We start from the raw sequence: 23,454 nt of genomic DNA, 5'->3' as shown, positions 1-23,454 counted from the left end.
AAGCTTACACATCTGCCCTGGGCATGTCTCCTCCCAGCATCTCAGTGTGTTTATACCAGGAACTCTGTGAATCTTGTTCTTTGAGTTTTTATGTCTCAGTCCATCTCTAGCCCCTCTCTGCCCCATAGAAGGTGGGATGATGGGACTGGAAGTTCCTACTCTTGAATTTCATATTTGGTCTTTCTGGTGACCAGTACCTATTGTGAAGCTGTCTTGGGCCCTGCGTTGAATCACCTGGTTAGCAGTTAGGTTTGGTTGAAAGGGATTTCTTTGTGAATGATAGAAGATGGTCCTGTTGTCCCTATGATTCAGGAAGTTCCAAGGGCCTTAGGAACTCTGTGCCAGGAGCCAGAGACAAAGATCAAGTGTATATTTTTTATTATGCCACACATACTAATCTCCTTGATACATGAAGAACTCCTAGACATGAATGATAAAAAAGACCAGTAATACCAAAAAAAAAAAAATGGCAAAGGATATGGGTGAGTCACAAAAAAGGAAATATGAATAATCTTAAACATCTGAAAAGACCCCAACATCACTCATAATGAAAGAAATGCAAGTTAAAACTACACTGAGAGACCATTCTTTTGCATTTCAGATTGGCAAAAATCCAATATATCCTGTTGGTGAGGCTGTAGAACAGGCACTTTCATGGATTAGTTCCGGTCCTTAGGAAAGCAATTTGTTACTATCTATGCAATTTACAAATGCACTTTATCTTTTTTTTTCTTTTTAATAATTTTGCTTTTTTAAAAATTTGTTTATTTTAATTTATTTTTTTGTTTATTTTTGAGAGAGACACAGTGCCAGAGGGGGAGAGGTAGAGAGAGAAGGAGACATAGAATCCAAAGCAGGCTCCAGGCTCTGAGCTGTCAGCACAGAGCCCGATGCAGGGCTCAAACTCACAAACTCTGAGGTCATGACCAGAGCTGAAGTCAGATACTTAACCGACAGAGCCACTCAGGCGCCCTGACAAATGCATTTTATCTTTTAGTCCAATAACCCATTTCTGGGAATTTATTTTACAGAAGAACCTGCACGTAGATATAATGCCCTATGTAGGGTTATTCAATGCAGTATTGCTTGTAATAACATAAGGAGTATCCATCAGTATGAGACCCTTTAAATAGATTGTGCTACATCTGTACAATGGAACAATAAGCAGCTGTGAAAGTCAAGGAAGCTCTTAATGTACAGAAATGGAAAAATTCCTAAGATCTGTCATTCAGTGAGAAAATTAAGGTGTACTGTGGTAGATGCTGCATGAAAACCATCACTGAACATACAGATTGTTTCCTGTGCTCTGACTCTTCACTCCTACTTCATTTTCTGTGTCAGTGCATTGTCATCAGTGGAGAAAGTGGCTCTGGAAAGACAGAAAGTGCCCACCTGATTGTTCAGCATTTGACTTTCTTGGGAAAGGTATTGACTACCTGCTTTATGTACTGTGGCTAGAATCCTTACAGAGTAACTGCATATTTTATAAATGATGGAAATACTGGCCTTTATTAGGGATTACATAAAAACCTTCTGTCTTTATTATGTTTACCTCCTGATAGCTAGGCCTCTTAAGATGTCAGCATGCCATCCTTCTTTCACGTAGTGAGGAAAATAATGCCAGCACGAATTTACTAGATTATCAGCAATTAATTTTTTATGTTTTCAATGTAATAGAAACATTTAGCCATTAAGTAGTAAAAGTGGTTAAACACTAGGAACAGGATCAGGGAGAGCCACTAAGGCTTTGATTAAAGGATTGGAAAATAGAAATCTATGAGCAGAAGCTGAAGGAAATGGAAATTTTTAGCCTGGTGAAATGGACATTAAAGAATGACTTAAAAAATGGACTAGTAGGTACATATACTAAGAATTAGTGTATTATGAGACTAAGAATTTAAGGAATCCTTTTTACAGATAAAGTTTATTGAATATTATAATGGATGACTGAGTAAAAAGTTACGGGATCTCTCTATATAAAATTCTTTCTAAACTAGACATTTTGTCTGTCAAGGATTTTAAGTGAAGTGTGACTGGTTGTAAAAATTGATAAACTAGTTGCTCATATGAGAAGAGAGTACTAGTGGTTGATGCTAACTTTCCCAAGTGAAGTTCTTCCCAAAAAGATCATGTGAATTTTGGAGGTAGGGAGGGGGTGCCTGGAAATTTTGCTAAAGTAATATTTCTGGAAGTACCTCTTGACTGTTGTCTGTTTGGCATAGGCCGATAATCAGACCCTGAGAGAGAAAATCCTGCAAGTTAACTCCTTGGTGGAAGCCTTTGGAAATGCACGCACTGCCATCAACGACAATTCCAGCCGTTTCGGAAAATACCTGGAAATGATGTTTACACCAACTGGAGCTGTGATGGGGGCAAGGATCTCCGAGTATCTTCTTGAAAAGTCCCGAGTTGTAAAACAGGCAGTGTAGGTGCACTATTTTATCACTCTGTTTCTGCTTTGCAAGATAGACCGTGAGGCTTTGGTAATCTTAATGGGCCCATTTCACCCTTGTTTGTAGCATCCAAGGTCCCCCTACCCCCAGACTGCCCAAGAATAAGGAATTATTTAAGCAAAGGGTAAGTGGTCATTTCTAACCTAAAAGATATTTGCAGGCTGAGTACAAAGGGTTGGGGGGAAGTACGTTCGGAAAGGATGCTCTTTTCTTCTGAGTTGGTACTAGGTAGCATTTAGCAACATTGTGAATACTTTTAAAAAGTATTGGGTACCTTAAAATTGTACTTGTCTATTAAAAAAAAGCACTGATAATATTCCACATACTAATTTTTTCTCTCTAGATTGAGTAGGGAGAAAAATATTTTATTATAAGAAGAGCAATCTAGCAATAGTGATCAATAGTATGGACTTCTCTGGATTCAAATGCTGGCTCTGACATTGACTGTTCTTGGTTATGTCACTCGACCTCTCTGTGCCTTATCTGTGAAATAGAGATGCTTGCAGTGCCTAGCTCATGGGTTTGCTGTGAAGATCAATGAGTTCATTTACATAAAATTACTCTAAGGAGTGCCTTGTATAGTACATGTTATTAGAGGGCTAGCCATACTTCCTATTATTACTGCAGGACACCAGACTTTCAGGAGCATGGTCCATTCATGCATTATTTCATAATTAATGAATGCTTGTTGTATGCTAGTGTTGAGCTCCCTGCTGGAGTTGCAAGAGTAAGCAAAATAGACCAGGCTGCAGTATTCACAGAGCTTGGACTGGATGGGGGATTGGTGTGGGAGGGGAGGGAGGATCACAGGTTAACCAATAAACTTAAATGCAGAACCATTATGATGAGTCCCTGGAAACAATATGGAGTGCTATGAAGGTAAAACAAGAGAAGGGAGGGCACACGGCCTAGTCCAGGAAGACAGGGGCTCCCTGTGTATGAGACAGTCAATCTGAGACGTAAGGATGACTAAGAGTTGCCAGCAAGGTGGTACCCCTCCCAACAAGGGGCAGACAGGCAAAGATGAGCCTGGGACCAGATCATGCAGGGCTTTGGAACTAGGCTGGGGATTTTGAACCTTATTGTAAAGGCAATAGGAAGCCATTTAATGTTTTCAAGCAGAGGAATCAGAAGACCCAAGGTGGATTTGAAATGAACCCTCTGGCTTCAGTGGGGAAAATGGATTGGAGGAGATGCAAGAGGGATTGTGTTGAGACCATAAGGAGGCTGTTTGTTTCCAGATCCATGTGAGATAGACTGTAGGCCTGGACTAAGACAGTAGCAGTGGAGGGAGGTGGGGAGAAGTGGATGAATCCGAGAGATAGGATGCAAGAAGAATCCACAGGACTTGTTCCAGGGTAAGGGCTCAAGCATCCTCTCCTGTCACACATTCTTCACAAAATAGGGACTGGCATGCAAATTAAACAAATGAACAAAAAGACAGTGAGAGTTATTTCAGGTTCCTTGTGGCTTCTTGATTAATTTTTATGAGGTCACTTGCTTCTTTCTCCCCCAAATAGGGTGATTTTAAAGTTTATGGAGCTGCGTTTGACAGAATGGAAAACACAGTTTTCTATATTCCAATGTAAAATGGTCTTTTAGGAAGATAATGTGAAGAGGGTTCCAATCACAGCTATGTCACTTATTGTATATGTCACTTAATATAAATATCCTCACACCTTATTTTCCTTATATGCAAAAAAGGGCATAAGAAAGTCATCCATACAAAGCTATTATGAGAATGAAATGAAATAATGTGATTTATATCAAATATAGAATCTGAAACAAAATAAGTACTAATATACTTATTGTTAAATTTATTCAATATGATAGCAGTGATGAGGTAAAATAGACTAAAGATGAGGAGAAAATGGGGCTCATGCAAATCCTGTTCACCTAACATTTCTGATCTGTTCCCTTCTGAGCACAGAGTAGGATTTCCCTTTTACATACACTATGGTTGGATGTGGTCATATGATCATTTAATGACAAGACCCCATGGCAGAGTGCAAGATGGTGGCTGTCGCATCAGCCTGTGCTCATGAGGGACTATGATGAGCACACCCCCTCCCCTTCGCTGGCACTCAGTGGACATGTGCTCTGAGCAAGAAGTAACCCTTTGTTGAGTTAGGCCACTGAGCTCTTTGGAATGTTTGTTATTGCAACAAAACCTAGCCAAAGCTGATGGATACAAGGATGAAAACTGAATTTATGCCAGGGATGGATGTTGGTGGGCAATGTCCAGAGAAATTGAGAACAAGAAGTATCTGCAAAAAAAAAACTCTAAGAAGGTAAGATCAAGATGGGTCAGCTGAGGCACATTTATCAGTTTAAAAAATAAGTGATACTTGTACCAGGTCATACCAATTCAGAAAGCCCTGGAAGGGCTTTACCGTCTCCATGAATGGTGCTGTCACCACGAGGTGCTCAAGTTAGATACCTGGGAGGCAGACTCCAGATCCTTTTCTCACACCACCCTCATTCATGTTCTTTTAGTTGTTCCTCTAAATATATCTTCAAGCTTAGTCTTGTTCTCCACGGGCACTCTCATTGCTACCTACGCAGGTCATTGCTCTCTCACCTGGACCTACTGGTCTTTCTGCATCCATCTTGACTTCTTACAGTCTGGTCTTCATCCTGCAGCTAGAGTGTACTTTTTCCAACACAGATCTACTCATGTCATACACTTAGAGTGCGTCTTGACTCCAGATTAATACACTTCAAGGAATTCTAATTGCTTAATCAACAAAGTCCTCATTATGGCCTACAAGGCCTGGTGTGGGCTGGCCCTGCCTACCTGCCCGCCTCCTTCTCACTAGCATATTTTCAGTTCTGTGTGGGTATCAGATTCACAGAGTCCTGTGTAAATGTTGCTTCCTGTCTTTGGAACGCTTTCCCTGCTTCTTTCTGTAGCTCCTTCCAGTTCCTTCTCATGTTTCAGTGTTTGGCCTAAGTGTTATTTCCTTAGAGAGTCAGTCCTTCCCCTGACTTTACACAGGCAGCCCTTGTCCCCCAACATTACTTTTCATCTCTGCCTTTTCTTTGTTTTGAAGCCCTCATCACAAGGTTCCTTGTTTTATCTCACTCAGTCACCAGAAGGGAGGCTCCAGAGGGCATGAATCCTCTTAGTTCTATATCCCTGGCACCTGGTGCAGTGCTTGCCATGACTGACACTTGGTAAGTTTAGTAGTTGAGGGAACAAATGAGTGAGAAATGGCGAGCAGAGGCATCTGGAATACAAGGCAGGAATAAGAATATGCCAGAAGAGCTTTGACAGAATAAATGACCAAAGGAAGACCAGGATACCCAGAAGAAGCTGAAGAAAAAAGTGGGGCCCATGTCACAGATGGGAACAAGGAGTAGAAAGAAGATTTATTCCCACAGAGCTAAATTGGCCAAAATGAGGATTTGCTGAATCCTGAGATATTAGCAGAAGAGACTGCCCTCCTCCAGAGGAAGGAAAGGGAATCCAGAGCAGGGCTTTGCAAACTGTCTGTGCTGAAGGACCAGTTAAAAACATTCTTGGGGCATGTGAGTGGCTCAGTTGATTAAACATCTGACTCTTGATTTTGTCTAGGTCACGATCTCATGGTTATTGGGCTCGAGCCCCATTTTGGGCTCTGCACTGGCAGGGGAACTGGTGCATGCTGCTTTGAATTGCATTTGAAAGAACACAGGTTTGAAAGAGTGGAGACCTCAGTCTGGGACCCAATTTTGCTCCCTACATTGCCGTAGGACTGGAGAGCTACTTCCTGTCTGGGGCTCCAAAAAAATAGGGAGATTGGCTGATCTCTCTCCGCCGTTATCACTGTTTCTGAAGCAACATGGGTTACTAACGGAAAGCCTGTGGCACAGATGCATAGTTGTTTGGGCTGTACTAGAAAGATCTCTAAACATGTATAACCTGAGCTGTGCTGTATGAATGTTCTATTCTCTAAAATCTTCTGTGTAAAGATGTGTGTTTAATAATGTGACACTGTGACAGTCAGTATATTAATCCTATCACTATTACTATTCTGTAATTGGGTTGTGGCATATTTCATTGCCTGAAAATGCAAATTTGCTACAGGATATTTTTCACAGAAAGGAGATGGTATAAATTACTTGAAGTGGGGAAGCGCCAGAATATGTTATTAATAATATCCCCTCCCCACTTTTCCTCCAGGAAAGAGAAAAATTTTCACATATTTTACTATATTTATGCTGGTCTTTATCACCAGAAGAAACTTTCTGAGTTCAGACTTCCTGAGGAAAAGCCTCCTAGGTAAGTGTCAGAAATTTTAATTGTTGATTTTTAATGAATGTGTAACTAGCAATTGAGAAAACTTGGAAATAAATAGAACTGTTTTTCCTAACTGGACACTGATAAGTTGGAATACCCAAAATGAGACGGCACCATTTTCATTTTCCAGAAAGCTCAAAAACTTAATTGCAGCCATTCACCTTTTGCATTTTCTAGAAAGTTTAAAAACTTAACTGCATCCATTTTACTTAGCCACATGCACCATTATTCCACTGCAGTGTTGGACTGAAAGGGAAATGCCCTAGTGAAAAAGGAGCCCAGTGATGTTCTGGTATCTGGGATACCATTTGCCAAGTCAATGCTCATTGTATTTGGTCATACTCCATTTAGGTACATTGCTGATGAAACTGGAAGGGTGATAAACGACATCACTTCCAAGGAGTCTTACAGAAGACACTTTGAAGCAATTCAGCACTGCTTCAGGATTATAGGGTTCACTGACAAGGTAGGTGATTGCCAAAAGAAAAGGAATCTCAAGGGTTAATATTCTTGGATCAGTGTGACTGAAGATGTGAATATTCTAAGCTGGAGCAGCAAACTTTCTTTTCAGATGCCGTCTGGTCACGTATAAGGTCTTATTCCTCAAAGTATGGTCTGAGGACCAGAAATATTGTCATCACCTGGGAGCTTGTTAGAACTGCGGACTCTCAGGTCCATCCATGAACAGGTGAACCAGAATCTGCATTTTAACAAGATGCACAGGTGAAGAAGTACTGTTATAAGTGCCACAGGCCTGCAAATCTTTGCTGTTGTCATCAATTCACTATAGCTGTGATAACAAACACCAAAACAATACTGCCCTTTTCTGAGTTGGGGTTGTTCCAGCCATTAAAGTGAATTGCGCAATACGAGTATAGGAATATGTAGGTGACACCCAGCCGCAGAAATATATTTATGCAAGTAGCTCCTTGTGCACCAAAACAAATTAATTTAAATCTTTTCAACTTTCTTGCAGTCACTTCCTTCTCCATGGTACAGAACTAGGTGCACATTATGAACCTCTCGCTTTACGTACTGTACTACTCTTATCTTACGAGATACAGGCTGTCTCTATTAAATATATGCCAGGGGTGACAGAAGATATTTATAACCTTAGGTTCAAATATTAGTCTGTGATACATTTATGTCATAGTTTCTGGGCTTCATGCCATCAATTTGGCAAAATAAACAGATTCTTTTGCTTTTCCAAGAAAGGAGGTGAATGATTAGGAGGTAGGTGAGAGTGTTAAATCTTAAGGGATTAGATTACAAGACATTCCAGTTACCCTGGGACAGCCACTCTGCGTAAAGGATTGCTTCTGTAATCTAATGAGTTTGGCCAGCCCTTCTCTCCCCAGCAAGGCTGATTTTAGTCATAATAATACCTTTCTTTTTTCTAGCCAGCTGTTAATTTTCTCTGTCTGCCTCCCACTGACTTTAGACTGACAGACAGTGGAAAATCCCAAAGGTCAGATAAAAACAGAACTATATTTCCCTTGGCTCTTTAGAGGAGAGCAATTAAACAGGTTCCTGCATTATTAAAGGACCTTTGTGGTTATTAATTTATGGACCTGATTGTTATCAAGATGCATCACCAGAAGAGTCCAAGCGTGGTAGAGATGACAATAGAGCGATTTGAAGTCACCTGGGTCATGCCAAAGTGTTCAGGGGCGTACTGCCTGAAAAGGGTACAGGAACAATAGAGAAGTTAGCCATGAGGTTAATAATAGTTTGCTTTCAATGAGTATAAAGATGGCTATAGAATATTACGAAGAGATTAGTGCTAGGTCTAAAAGAATGTATATATGGCTCTGTTCTAATAATAGAAATATATTGCAAATAATAAACAGATGCTGTTGTAAGATAACAAAATAAAAACAAAACAAATATGCTAAGTATGTCTTTGAAGTAAGCCATCCCTAACCCTTGATGAAAAAAAGTAGAGTAGAATGAATGAATGCATGAATAAATTGTAAAAGAAAGAAAGGTAAAAAGTGGTAAATTAATTTCTGCCTGATCTGGACTGTAAAATGAATAACTAGAATGTAATGATATAAATTTTCACCATGTCTCATATTAACTGATATTGGAAATTAACTTATGTCAGCAGCCTTGGAAACGGAAGAGGCTGGCTGTGATCTCTTTGATCTTAAGTTCTTTGGTTATATCTTTGTCTATATCTCTGTAGACAACCTGTTTTTGCTGAATTCACTCCATTTATTTGATAAACTCAAAGTAATTTGACTAAATTCAGAAAGATTCAGGTGAATGTAGTCAGGGAGCAAATGCAAAATATCTCATCTATCAGAACTTTTTCTTAAGTTTATTTATAGACAGAAGGACATTTCTAGACAGAGCTTAAATAAACTGGTCAACTTAATCAAAATTATGGTCACCCTCTTTTCTTATAATGTCACTAAGTACCTTGCAGGAATCTTCACAGTATTCTTCGGATTCTTGCAAACTCCCATAGCAAAATTATGAGTAGCAAACCTTAGTGCAGACTCAAGAACATGAATTTTAATTCTGGGACACCAGCCAAAAGAATCATAAAGAACACTTGACCCTGAGTTTATTGTAAAGAAACCTCTCTGGTAGAAGGAGTCTTCTACTAACACTGATGGTTCCTTGCTCGGGAGTGGGCAGGGGTTGGAGGTTGGGTAGGATTATGCCTAAAACCGTATTATGAAGATCTATGCCTCTTTGGAATCAAACCTTATTATTTTTATTTAATATTATGCTTGTCTTGCTGGTATATGAATAATCATAATGTATTAAATAAATTGAGTTTTAAGTGTGTTTGTATTTAGTATTACATGAAAAGATTTTAGGCCGATTATCTGTGTGACAGTCAACGTTAGATATTTGCTGCAGATTCCTTGTTGAAGAGGTTAGGGAGAAGGCTGAGATTAGGGGAAATTTTTTTTCCCTTTCTTCAAGATAGATTATGAATTTGGGATAATATTGCTGTAGAGAGACTGAAGGGTTGTGTGTTAAAATGTCAGTGGGGGATCTTGAGGATTTTCAATGTTCAAATGATAGACAATAGGACTTAGCATTTTTTAAAAACCACTTTATTGATGTATGATCGATATATACCCCCCTGGCCCCAAATGTTTTTAAGCCAATCATTGGCTTTCAAGGTACAAATGTTGTGACCTCTGAAAAGAAAACTGAAAAAGGTCTTGGGATAGAGGTTGTAAGGGATAAGAGCCTTTAATTGGGCCTGATGTGGTGCTTAGAGCAGCTGGAAAAAAACTGGAGACTTATTAAAAGGAAACAAGGTAAAGAGATAACTGAGAGGGCAAGTAAACTCCTAGGAGAAGAAACAGGGAAACAACTACCACGAATGCCTGTGAACCAGGCTAGGAGCAACTTCAGGCCAAATGGAAATCAGCTCCAGGCTAATGGAAAACCAAGGTCCTTCTCAATTTTCTGCTTAGCCTCAACTTTATTAAGATAACACCTCCATCAGTGAAGAGTATCTTCTGAGAAAAAAAAAAAGCAGCTAAGACATCCTTCATAGGATATTGATGGAGAAAGGCTCTTTCTTCCCCACTTCTATAGATTGGTGGTAGAAGTGAATTCATACTCATCAACAATGAATGGGAAAACCAGTGGAGGAGTTAGTCATCTTAATAGTATTTCCTGTCCTGAGTGAGGTTATTTTGTGTTATCATATATTGAGTTGGAAACATAAGAAATAAAAAATAGAGCATCATAACAAGATTCTATAGCAAAGGCAGAGATGCCAGGAAAGGCTGCCTAGCTGGAAATCAGGCAAGAGGAAATGAGCAAAGTGAGGAAGGTAACAGTCTTTCCTGGGCTAGCTGTGGGGAGAAAAGAAGAGAGCTGATTAAGGAGTACTAGGAATGTGGCATGCCTAAGTGGTTCAGCCAGTTGAACATCTGACTCTTGATTTCTGCTTAGGTCATGATATCACAGTTCATGACATGGAGGCCCACATCAGGCTCTGTGCTAACAGCATTGATCCTGCTTGGGATTCTCTCTCCCTACCTCTCTACCCTCCCTCATTTGTGTGCATGCATGTGCTGTCTCTCAAAATAAATAAGCATTAAAAAAAGAAATACTGGGGAGGAAAGTATAATCCCACAGATGAACATGCTACTGATTGTCCTCTAACATGACTGTATATGGGTGATGTTTTGACTTGATCATAAGGGTGGATATAGGTTCCTAGGCCAGAAAAGCAGAACTAATTGATCTAAGGGGAAGAGTGAAGGAGTCAAGTGGAATAGCCTGGAATTGTAGCGTAAAGAGCACTCTACGGCTAATCCCTCCAAAGTGAGGTCAACATAGGATACCCTTCTCAAGTTCCCCTCTCTAAACCAAGGAAGGAGACCCAACCCACCATTAGGTTCAGTCATTCACAGTGTTTGAACCCCAAAGTTTTCACTGAAGGTCATGGTTGTTTTCTTTTTAAGAGGAAATGTCTAGGTATTGTGCTGAAGAGAATATTGCCAAGGAAACAACCAGGTAAGAACTACCATTTCCATTGGGGATAATCCACCCTGGTGGTGAAATGCCTAGAAGCCTTATTTTGGGAGGTATCATGCCTTGTATGGTCATATATGTTGTGTGTATGTGTTTTTTGAATTTTTTTTTGAATTTTTTAAATGTTTATTCATTTTTTGAGAGAGAGAGACAGCATGAGTGGGGGAGGGGCAGAGAGAGAAGACAGAGAATCTGAAGCAGGCTCCAGGCTCTGAGCTGTCAGCACAGAGCTTGATGCAGGGTTTGAACTCATGAACCATGAGATCATGACCTTGCCAAAGTCAACGCTTAACCAACTGAGCCACCCAGGCACCCCACATGTGTTTTCATTAGAGGAAATACATTTTCCCCCCTCAGTGTATTGAGAGCTTAGATAATTTTTTGAGATAACTGGGTATAAAAATAATAGATATATCAAACTCATTGCCTTAGAGTCTCTGTTTACCCTCTGGGAAGTTGCTTGCTTGTTGCATTCCATGAGTTTCACATTGTATTGATCAAGGTAATGAGGTGCTGTCATGTTAAATCCACACTAGTCCCAGAAAACGCATCTGGTAGATGTTCTCCTTAGCCAGTCTTAAGTCATGTGATTAAAACAGTGATTCTTGACATCAGAAACAGGACATCTTGCTTTTGATTTAGAAGTTTAAAGAACAGGATTTATCTATAGTAGAAGCCTCGTTTAAAGTCCTCATTTTTCTTTGCAGCATTATCAGGTATCCAGCAGATGTCACTAGTAGAGTCTATGTTCAGTTGTTGGCTTTACTAAGGAAGGTTCATGGGAAGACTCAGTTTGGGAACAATGCTTTATCAATGGTCTAATGACATTTCCTATTAGTTTGCTGCTATGTATAGTACTAAATCAAGTTCCTCACTTGAGTATTTTCATGGAAGTACTTTTCCATATCTATAAGCATAAGATGCAGAAATTTCCTGGCTATCCATTTATCTCACCTACAAGAAATGCATATGGCTAAATAAATAAATATAATTATATTTTACCATTAATGCTACAATGCATTTAACTTTCAACATAAAAGTAAGACTTAAATAACCTAAACTATCTTTACTCACAACACTTCTGACATCAAATGCGTGGAGTTGGTTTTTTTTTTTTACCCCCCACACCAGCGAATTCTCCTGTAATTTAATTAGCTTCTGATACTGTCTGCCTGAAGTTAATATCTGATCACGCAAGTGAGGGATTCAGTTTTCTAAGACTGCCCCCACTTCAGACACTAACGGCAAGTCCTGCTTGTCCAGTAGGGTTCTCCTAATGACCAAGTGGCTATGAAACGGGAAATTTAGGGTCCCAAGATCCCAAACTTGATTTTAATAATTGGCTAGAAGGACTCAAAAAACTTAGTAAAACTGTTTCCTTGCTATTACTGGTTTATTATAAAGGATAAAACTCAGGAGAAGCCAAGTGGAAGAAGAAGCACATCGGGCAAGGATTTGGGAAAGAAGGCACCCCCTCCTCTCATCACCTTCATGTGTTCAACAACCCAGAGTGTTCTGAACCTCATCAGTTAGGGGTTTTGATGGAAGCTCCATCACGTAGGCATAACTGATCACATTGTTGGCCACTGGTGATTAACTCAATCTCCAGGATTCTCCCCTCCTTGGAAGTCCAGGGTTCAGCTAGAAATTCCAACCTTTTAATGTGTGGTCTCTCTAGCAACCAGCTCCCATTCCCCAAGAGTCACCTCACTGGCATGAACTCCGTTACCTTGGAGGGGCTTACTCTAAATAACAGAGGCTATTCCTTTAACACCTACCACTATAATTCCAAGGGTTGTATAAACTCTTGTGCCAGAGATTTGTATGAAGACCAAATCCATGTTTTTATCATATCACAATACCACAGATAATTTCTAGTGAGTCAGAATATTTCCTGACCTCATTCATAATTATATACTCCATTATTTAATTTAAGAGTGTTCAATGAACCATTAACGAATGCCCTGATAACTATTTTATAAAAGCTATATTCAAGAGAGGTTAAGGAAACATCTCCTGTCTTGTTTTGAAGAAATTACATACCTGAATTTGAGAGTTGGTATTAGGGTAAATGGCTCAAAGTGGCATAAAGAACAAAGAAGATCAGTTCTCTCTTATGGAAACATTTCATGGTAAGAGGTTCATGTTGCAGAAAAACTTTGTTCTGTGCAGCCCTTAGTCTCAGGAATCCTGGACAACTGCATAGTTGAGGGTGGGTTGTTGGGAGTTCCAGCCAGCAATAATGGGAAAGGAAGCATGGAGGAGGCATGCTTGCCTCTATAAACCTGGGCTCAGAATTGCCCCTTCATTCCACTTGCTCCTTTGTTAAGAATTTAGTTCTACTGTCTAACTGCAAGTGAGGTTTGGAAATTTATTTGTGTGCCCAGGAAAGGGGGGGTATTGTGTATGTGTCGGACTTCTGTGGACAATTAACAGTGCTAGTGCCTTGTTAGTTTGATTGGCAGTCACCAAACATGGTTCTTGCTGTCCTTTTCAGGAGGTGCACTCAGTGTACAGAATTTTGGCTGGGATTTTGAATATTGGAAACATTGAGTTTGCAGCTATTTCCTCTCAACATCAAACTGATAAAAGTGAGGTGCCCGATACTGAAGCTTTGGAAAATGGTAATTGTTTGATGTCTGTGCACTGTGTAGCCAATATACATGTTTCTTTCACTTTGGTAGTTTCTCCAGATGCTGTAAAATATAGAGTAGCTGTTGCTGGTCCTTGTACTGACTTTGGGTATTTTTACTGACCAGGATTTCCCAAAGGATGTCTTGTAGAACATCAGTATTCTTTTCATAAGCTTCAAATAAATGCTCTGCAGAAAAGAATTCCATGGCAGGTAACTTTGAGCAATGGTGTCAACACTGGCTACATTTGAAAACCATCTACAAGTTTTTGAAAAAATACAAGAGGTGGATCTCTCTCTGAGTCCCCTGAATCAGCAGCTTCAGGGGAGAAGTCAGGCACTATTTATTTTTAAAGTTCTATAGGTGATAATGGTGGCACAAGGAAACCAAATCCTGAGTTAGGAAAAAAACACCTGATTTAAATAAACATCATTTGTGTTAAAGAACATCTTTTACTGCCTTTAATAAACTAATGTGGTCTGTGACTCTTGAAAATATAGTCCCAGCTATTTGACCGAAGACCATCTCCTCTCGCTTTTTTTCATCAAATTCCTGGGAAGAACTTTCATAACAGTGTGGATGTTCTGTTACTGTGTCCTTCTGGATGTTTCTTGGTGTTAGGGACCTGGCTTGTTTATCTTTGCATCTGAAGTGCCCAGGGGGAGCCTGGCGCATAGTAGATGTTGAATAAATGCTGGCTGAACGAATGAATGGATGGATAGATGACTACGTTCTCTGGTGTCATCCTCACTCTTTATTCCAGCTGCCTCTGTTCTCTGCATCAGCCCCGAAGAACTCCAAGAGGCCCTTATCTCACACTGTGTGGTCACCCGGGGTGAGACCATCGTCCGTGCCAACACTGTCGACAGGGCTGCGGACGTCCGAGATGCCATGTCCAAAGCCCTGTATGGGAGGCTCTTCAGTTGGATTGTGAATCGCATCAATACTCTCCTGCAGCCAGACAGAAACATATGGCAAGTTCCCTTGGGAAGCAGAGGCCTTGGGAGAGCTATCATTGACCCCAATGTCTCCTAGATTTGCAAGAGAAAGTGTTTGGTCCCCTCTTGAGTTTTCTTTAGTGAAGCTCTCAAGTCTTCACCTTTAAAAAGAGAATGGTTTCCAGGAGAACGGAAGAGACCCATGACTGACAGCGCTTTTATAGCGTAGTGTTTAAGAGAATAGCTTGTCTGGGAGCTGGGCAAGCTGGGTTTGCATCTCAGCTCTACAGCTTGATCAGTCCCATATTCTAAGTCATGGTTTTCTCATCTGCAGAATAATAATAATATCCTCCTCATAGTGTGGTTTTTAGAATGAGACATTCATGTAAAGTTTTCAAGCACCATATCTTACATTATTATTCTACTGCTACTGCTGCTGTTACTACTATTTCTTTCTAAGCATTGACGGTTTCTATATTGTGGAAGAATGGACAACATCACATTCCAAGGAGCATTCTTCCAATTAAGCCTTATGGGTGGGAAGGTGAAACAGTGAGTGGGCAGCAGTTCTAGTCCCTTCAGAGTAGCTAGCCCCTCTTTAATCTCTCTCTATATGGAGCTTCTTTGTAAGATTTTAAAATATTCTGTTGCCTTAAAAAAAGTTGGAAATACTATTGAAAAACTGAAGGAATGAATAGTTTAAAACACAAACTGTTTCTTCCCTTAGAGGCGGCTGAACGTTGCTTTTCATGAGTGGGTGTATATGTTGGTAGGCACATGGGCACATATAGTTAGCATATCACAGCGAGATGAATGTTTCTTCCCCTAACAAATGTTTTTCTTCTCTTCCATGCAGTAGTGCAGATGATGGTATGAATGTGGGGATCTTAGATATTTTTGGATTCGAGAACTTTCAGAGAAATTCATTTGAGCAACTCTGCATAAACATTGCCAATGAGCAAATCCAGTACTATTTCAACCAGCACGTTTTTGCTCTTGAGCAGGTAAGAGTGAACTCTGAAGTAGCTAAACCTGGTGGGGAAGGTGTCTCCAAGCTCCCCACAATTTGAAGCAGGAACCCTGTTAGGCTAACAGGTAAAAGATTCTAAGGAAAAACCACTGGTGAGGCAATCCTGTCAAAACAAGTGGTCTGAATTTAGCCTGAAGAAAAAAGTCTTGATTTCTGTAGAAAGTTACATTTCCTCACTTGAGTGGAGCTGGTGACGAGCTAGTTATTTAAATGTTGCTTCCAAACTGTTTCATGCACATTGTCTGAAATGCTACATTCTCTTCTACCTTATTTAACTAAAAGCATCTATGATTGTGTCCAAAGTGACACAGGATGATGTTGAATTAAGGGCACAGTTTCTTACTGTTCTTAACTCCCAAACGGGCCATCTCCATCGCCTGTCTCCTGCACACCAGATCCCACAGTAACCAATCCAGGGGGATAGTTGGGAGGGGTGGGAGTGGAATGTCTCCAGGGAGGAGTAAGGTATGTTCTTGATTTTCTCCATATGGAAGCCTTTCCACTATGAGTTTAATGGTAAATCAAACTGGCTATGAAGCTCATGTGCCCAAAGGCTAGGGGACCTTCCCCTCCACCCCAATTTCGACCCCAATCCCAAGACTCTATCTTGTATGAAGTAGGGCAACAATGAAACATACCGACTAAAACCTTTGTTTTAGTGTAGGAGCAAAGCACACACACACACTGTGCTGTGATTAGATAAACACAAAGTATTGGTTTTATCAGTGGACCTGGGTAAATCTGGATCACCTTCTTCTCTCCTCCCACTCTGCATGAAATTCCACCTCCATTTCAATCAAGGCTCCTTGCATTCATTTCCCTGGGAAATCAGGAATTTTCTTGTTTTCCAGTCTGAGATAATTCCCTTGCAGAATCCTTTGTAGAAAGTAGATGTCTGCTTTCTTCCTGGTTTAAACCATGTTTATCACCAAAATAGTTTTTTTTCCAGCTTCCCTTCTATTTCACATCAGTTTCTAAATTACGAGTTACCAAGTTGGTATTTGGGAAACAGCACTGTCCTTTCTTTTGCTGACATCAGCTGCCTGCAGGTCAGACTTAAACCCAAAGCTTCAGCAGTGGTATATGCAGAAGAGTCCTTTACTACACATAAAACCCAGCCTGTTTTCCACATACAGTCAGTGTTGCCAGACACAGAAAGTACATGCCAAAGCAGCCTGGTGCTACCCGGGCCAGTTCTGGGCTGGAGAGATTGACCATCCATTTCCCTCCAGGTGGAATATCAGAATGAAGGCATTGATGCTACTCCTGTGGTGTATGAGGACAATCGCCCACTCTTGGACATGTTCCTCCAGAAACCCCTGGGACTGCTTGCACTGTTGGATGAGGAAAGTCGATTTCCCCAAGCAACTGATCAGACCCTGGTCGGTAAGTATCTCTTGGAAAAGGCATAATACACTCAGAAGAGAACTTGGTTCATGTCATCAAATGAGTGTGGCTGAGTATTTTGGCCACCTGGTAGGCTATTCAAGTATAGACTGTATTTTTAATGAATTGAAATATTCAGCAAATGTCCTGATTGTGTCTTAAAGCAAACTCATCACCAACCCCTCTTCACAGTCCTGTTGCTGCCAATGTAAATACCTTCATCCTTTGTTAATATCATTTTTATACCCTCTTGCCCCTTATCACCAGTACTTGCTTCCCCTCCTTCTCATACCCTTCTCTCATGTGTTTGCCTGGATCCCATGGGCCGCTAGTCCAGGTTTATATAGAAGACACATATGGTCTCCTGGCTTCTAGACTCATACTTACCTTCTCTACCCTGGACGTTCCAGCTTAATTTAGTCTTTTTAAAGCCACCTTTTCATCAGTTTACTATTGTCTATGGCCTGCCAATAAGACACCTCCTCCTGGCCTTAAAGGCCCTTTTTATTTTACCCCCATTCCCTTTGTCCATCTGCTTCTGGAATCTTCAATGTTGCACACGTCTCTCACTTAGATTGTGAGATATTTAGGGCAACAAAGCCCCAATCTTTGTATCCATTTAGTACTTAGCACAGATCCTCGCACAGAATAGGCTCTCAGTTACAACAATAGCAAACATTGTTTATTGAGGGAGGAAGAGAAAGCTTTAAGCCTTTTCCCCAAATAGGAAATTGATTGGTGGGAGAGATTCTCTTCAGGAATTGGAATTGTCACCTTCAGTGGTTTCCTTTTACCTGTTAAATCATCACAAGTTGCCATGATAAGGCTAAACAAGAGTTGTTTGCCTTCTTCTATGAGCTGTCTTTACGGTTCTAAAGCTAATTGGTCAGAGTTCTGATGTCGTCCACGTCCGTGCTAGGAGTTCTTAGAACAAAACAAAGAGATGTCGGGTATCGCCTGACCCTAAAGACAACACAAAACAACTAAATGAAGACTTGGTGGTAAGCCCATCTCAGCGGGGCATTTTTCTCCACTGTTGTACATACAATGATATCAGGCTGCCCTGAAATCCCTTATTTGGGGTCACTCCTGGCTCAAGGAGTGACCTTTTGTTTGAAGGAGCTAACAATTCTCGTTGTAACTTGGAAACATGAAAATCCACACAGATAAATTTGAAGATAATCTGCGATGCAAATACTTCTGGCGGCCCAAAGGGGTGGAGCTGTGCTTTGGCATCCTGCACTACGCCGGAAAGGTGAGGCATGTGTATGTTATTAAACCTGAATTTGACAAGGGGTCAGTGTCCATATTACCCTGTCTGTGCTGCTCACAAAATTGCTTGCAGGTTTCTTTTCTCCTTTTAATTTCTTTTGAATACCTGATCATAATTCCCAAACTTTCTCAATGGTGCTGCTCGCGGAAAGTCGCCCCTGGTAAAGAAGCAATTTCTCGCTGGGGTGACTACGGAGCTACCATCTGCCTCTCACCTGAGGTTTGGCCTAGAAGTGACAGCTCTCCAGAGAGAAAACAGAGTATATAGCTTTCGCAGTGTTGAGTGGTGAATGTGCACATTCTAAAGTCATTTGGAAATGTGTAGGTAACAGAGGAGGGTTAATGTCACAGTGGGGCTCAGCTTTTTAGCAGTTTAACTCAATGTGTCTTTAGGGAACCAAAAATGTCTAGATAAAAAGGAGAAAAAATTATTCACTTCATCATCCAGATGTTAAGCTTTTATATCATTGACTGAACTTTACACCTTTTATAACTTATGCCTCAGTGTCATGTCAAGCTCCTGAAGCAGAACTAGGAAATTCTCGAGTTCTGCAGCGGACAACTCATTGCTTGAGTTACTCTCAAAGGAGCCATTGGAATTATAGCTAATAGGCTCTGGTGGGGATCTGCAGAGGCACTGGGTCCAAAATATCGGTAGGAGTTTAACAAAAGGCATTTTGGATTATTATTTAAGATTTATTGAAATTATTTTTACTTTTATTTATTATTATTATTATTATTTTATTTTAGAGAGAGAATGAGCAGGGGAGAGGGGCAGAGTAAGAGAATTTTAAGCAGGCTTCATGCTCGGCATGGGCCCAGTGCAGGGCTCGATCCCATGATCCTGGTATCATGACCCAAGCCAAAATCAAGAGTCAGATGTCCAACTGACTGAACCACCCAGGCACCTTGAAATCATTTTTCATATTCATATAATGGTATTGAAATCAATTTTGCCTGACTGGAGGTTGGTTGAAAGGCAATTCTAATATAAGCAGAGAGGATTGTTTCTTCTCTCCACAGAGTGCAAAGTATCTGTTTTGGATATTTGTTAGCAATTGCAGCCAGTTTGAACCCTTAAATGCTTCACTCACTTCAGTCCTGATGTCTGCCGTACACTGATGTCCCCCATGTCTGAGAGACCTTGTCTAGTCTGCTCGCCTGCGTTCCATCCTCTTCCTTACACTCCATTCCGTCTGTGTCCTCTCACACTTAGCTCCTGTTCACACACCTACCCTTTCTCCCTCTTCTCTTTTCTTGGTTTTAAGGGGGTTGGGGGGAAGGACCTTTTTCTTTCTGGGCTCCTGTCCATTTCTGAATTCATTTGTCACTCAATGCTTATTTCCCTGGGGTGTTCTTAAAATTCCTCTGACCTGGATCCCTTCTGTTCTGAGAACTGAAAATGACTCGGCATCCCTGGGTGATCACATGCCGGGAGCACCTTGGGAAGCAACGACAGTACCGTGGGTGTGAGCGTGGAGCCCAGACTGCCTGTCACTTGTGAAATGTGTGGCCGTGAGCATATTCTTTGTTTTCTCTCTAAGCCTCTGTTTGCCCACCAGTAAAGTGGGGATAAGAATAGTGTTTACCTTGTAGGATGGATGCTTTATATATAGTGACCAAGGATACAGTACCCAATGTATTTTCATTATTATTCTGATGTGATATTCTTTTTTTTTTTTTTCAAAGAGCACCTGAAAAAGAAGTTAAGATAAATTGGAGTGTCAAATATTGCACTTTTCCCCCCCCTCCTTATCTTGTGGGCTAAATTTAAAAGCACGGTTGTATCAAGATAAATTCTATATATTGGTCAACTAGTGACTGACCCCAGACAACCTGCCGGCGTGGCCGCAGTGGATGATGTCGGCTGTTTACCATTTGCTGTTTACACTGCAGGTGTCATATGATGCTTCTGGGGTTCTGGAGAAGAACAGAGACACTCTGCCCGCCGATGTGGCTGTAGTCCTGAGGACGTCAGAAAACAAGCTTCTTCAGCACCTCTTCTCCATTCCTCTGACCAAAACAGGTACTGGGAGCCCCCCACCTCCCCGGGCCTGATGCTTCTGCAAGCACTGCTGGAGTTTTCTTGTTGGTGTCCACATACTGCCAGCGCCCCACTACCACCGCTTCAAACTTTAAGCAGGGGTAAAGGTCTGTTCGACTAAATTCAAGAAGATGGTTTCTTTTTCAATTTAATTACACAGCATCGGTGTATGTATACTGTCCACATAAACAGATACATATACACACATACACTTTTGATAACATTAACTCTTGGACTCCTCATTTCTCTGCCTGCCACTTTTCATTCTTTCATTTATAAAACCATATGTCATCACTAATTCATGCGAAGCACTGGAGGGTGGTCTCAGTTTACCTAGAGTTATTGGGAAGATTATTTCTGTTCATGTATAATCCTAAGTGAAGGGAATGTGGTGAATCCGAAGGTCATCCAGCCATGGGGTCCTCAGAGGTCACCCAGTCCCATTCACCACCCTGTCAGTAACCCCACAGCACCGCTCTTCTAACCAACTTTGAGTAGGTCCATCACTGGCCTACATGCCCGGCCTTTGCCCGCTTAGAGTCAGCTTCTACCTACTGGCTGCTGTTTAGTTGCGCAGTCAGTTCTCGTGGCAGGAAGCAGGAAACTAGGGCCAAAGAACAGAATTTCCCTGTCGTTGCTGATTTGCCAAATAGGTTCCACTTGAGTCAAGTTCCTTGGATTTACCTGGCATCTGCTGCCTTTGGCTGGGCAGCTGACTAGGTCTTCTCAAAGCTTCCCTCTCAAGGGCGTTATGTTTCTGAAGGTATGTCTGGAAACCGCACAGGTACGCTGTTATGAAAGGAGGAGAAACCTCTTTGTCGTTGTTCATAAGTTCTTTATCTTTCTTCCCACATTCCTCTTGAAATCATTGGCGCCCATGTCTAGTTTGGGGCCTTTGTATGCCAGAAGAGAGTGGCTGCCAGGTCTGATTTTTAGCAACATGCAGGGGAATGAAAAGCTTGGCTAAAAAAAAGCCACAGTCTGCAACCTTTGCTTCATCTTAACTTGGAAAGAAAGTTGAAACCAGCTCATAACTTTCTTCAAACCTGCTCCCTTACACAATGATAGTTGGATCCCCACGAGAAGATGCCCCCCAGCTTTCTTTCCAGACCTCCCATGGGCAGAGCTGGGATTGGTCTGTTACCTCCTTATGAAGATACCTACCCTCAAAACTTGGTTCTAAAGAGATTGTTCATCCTACCTTGAAGGTCAGAACATTAATCAAGCTTCTAAATTTTAAAACATCTATATTCTGTATTTTTTGGTTTTAATGTATTACAGCCTGTGAGGGTGGGAGAACTTTACTGGGCAGGAATAGTTGTGTTGTTTTTGCTGGAGTTATAGATACTGGTTTCAGAGTGACCAAATGTGAACAGGGCTGGTGCTTTCTCACCAGACACTTAGGTCTTACCAGGCAACTTATGTGTAGGGGCAAAGATACAGCCATTATTAATACCCTTAATATGTACTCTTTGAAATGGAATTTATCTAAATGACTTGTCTGTTGGCATTTACACTCTCTCATAAATATAAGTCATGATTTGTCAAATCAAATCTGTTCACAACTTTGGAATTTCCAATTTTTCAGCTGTTGGCAACATAAAAACAGTTTCTCAGCCTGGGCCACTAGGTGGTGCTATGCAAGAAGTCAGGCTCTGCAGAAGCCTTCTGTTTGCCCTTGATCGCCTACACGGAGAGGGAACCCGAACAAAGAGATAGCCTCTGCTTTTTTCCCCCCCTGCTTTTTGCTTTTCCCTGAAAGAGCTTTCCTCCAGGCTTGTAACTCTTTCTGAATCTTGCCTTCAAACTGCATTCTACACGTTCTGGAGGAAACAAAAATGAAAAAGAAGACTAGAAACAAACGTGTTTTCCTAAGAAGCTTCCCTGTATTCCTGAGTCCTATGTCATGCACAATAATTTCTTTTGAAATCCTAAGCATTATTTCCTCCACATTTTGAGTATAATTAAGAAGCTACAAAAACACATCAAAACTACTAAGCATGATTCTATTTTCTTTTTCTGAAGTCGTTTACATAACAATGGCTTCAATCAACATTTATAGAACAGCTTCTAATAATAAGGCACTGGTTAGGCAGCAAGGGGAATATAAAGATAAAATGACTTTGCTCTAAAGCAACTGAAACTTCCTTTTGCCTTCACTCTCTATCTAGAATTTGTTTTCTTATGATGATATTTGCCCTCAAACATCATTTCTAAAGAGATTATGCATCTGATGTTGAAGGTCAGAATTTTTATTGAGATTCTAAGTTTTAAAACATCCACAGTCTATATTTTTTGGTCTTAGTCTATTATAGCCTTTGAAGGTGGGAAAACCTTACTGGACAGAAATGGTTCATGCTGTTTTTACTGAAATTGCAAATACTTGTTTCAGCGTGTGCCCCTTACGTGAAAGCAGATATGGTGTGCGTCTCGGCATTCTGTCTGGAAGCAAGGTCCTACACAACCTAGCATTTTGAAAAAGAATATGCTGATATTTTCAGTGCAAGAGAAACCATTTTCTTGGTTTTTATTTTTATTTATCCTGCTTCAAACCCTTAAATACTTACTTTATTAAAATGAAATGGGTCACTAGTTCAGTGAGCATGGATATTATGGGAAGTTACTTTACAAACTTCGTTTAGGAAATGAACTGCAGAGAGGAAGGAGAAAAAAGTCAAAGTTGGGGAGCTTTGGAGGCTGTTCGCCCCAGACTTTAAAACAAGGTCCTGGTTTCGAGAGAAGGGAACGTTACAGGATGTTCCTAGTGCTCAGACTCCTGGTCTTGGTGGGGGTTACGTGTATGTTTGCCTTATAACCTGTTACGCTGTATATGTGTTTTACACACTTTTTTGTACATTCTATTGCACAGTAACACTCTTATTTTCCAAAAGATAGAGAAGA

General features: G+C 40.8%; 1 protein-coding gene across 1 annotated transcript in view; it reads left to right on the top strand.

Moving 5' to 3' along the window:
* Positions 1 to 23,454, top strand: part of MYO3B (myosin IIIB) — a 373,850-nt gene that overhangs the window by 163,295 nt on the left and 187,101 nt on the right. Inside the window, exons 13-22 of the mRNA XM_029933308.1 lie at positions 1,342 to 1,425; positions 2,223 to 2,425; positions 6,619 to 6,717; positions 7,087 to 7,201; positions 13,748 to 13,874; positions 14,647 to 14,857; positions 15,678 to 15,825; positions 17,084 to 17,237; positions 18,404 to 18,492; positions 20,406 to 20,535. Coding sequence (XP_029789168.1) covers positions 1,342 to 1,425; positions 2,223 to 2,425; positions 6,619 to 6,717; positions 7,087 to 7,201; positions 13,748 to 13,874; positions 14,647 to 14,857; positions 15,678 to 15,825; positions 17,084 to 17,237; positions 18,404 to 18,492; positions 20,406 to 20,535 — 1,360 coding nt within the window. The remainder of the gene's footprint in view (positions 1 to 1,341; positions 1,426 to 2,222; positions 2,426 to 6,618; positions 6,718 to 7,086; positions 7,202 to 13,747; positions 13,875 to 14,646; positions 14,858 to 15,677; positions 15,826 to 17,083; positions 17,238 to 18,403; positions 18,493 to 20,405; positions 20,536 to 23,454) is intronic.

Source organism: Suricata suricatta, chromosome 3, assembly GCF_006229205.1.
Source record: "Suricata suricatta isolate VVHF042 chromosome 3, meerkat_22Aug2017_6uvM2_HiC, whole genome shotgun sequence".
Classification (NCBI taxonomy): domain Eukaryota; kingdom Metazoa; phylum Chordata; class Mammalia; order Carnivora; family Herpestidae; genus Suricata; species Suricata suricatta.
Note: the sequence above shows the minus strand (reverse complement) of the source record. Positions and strands in the feature narration are given on the sequence as shown.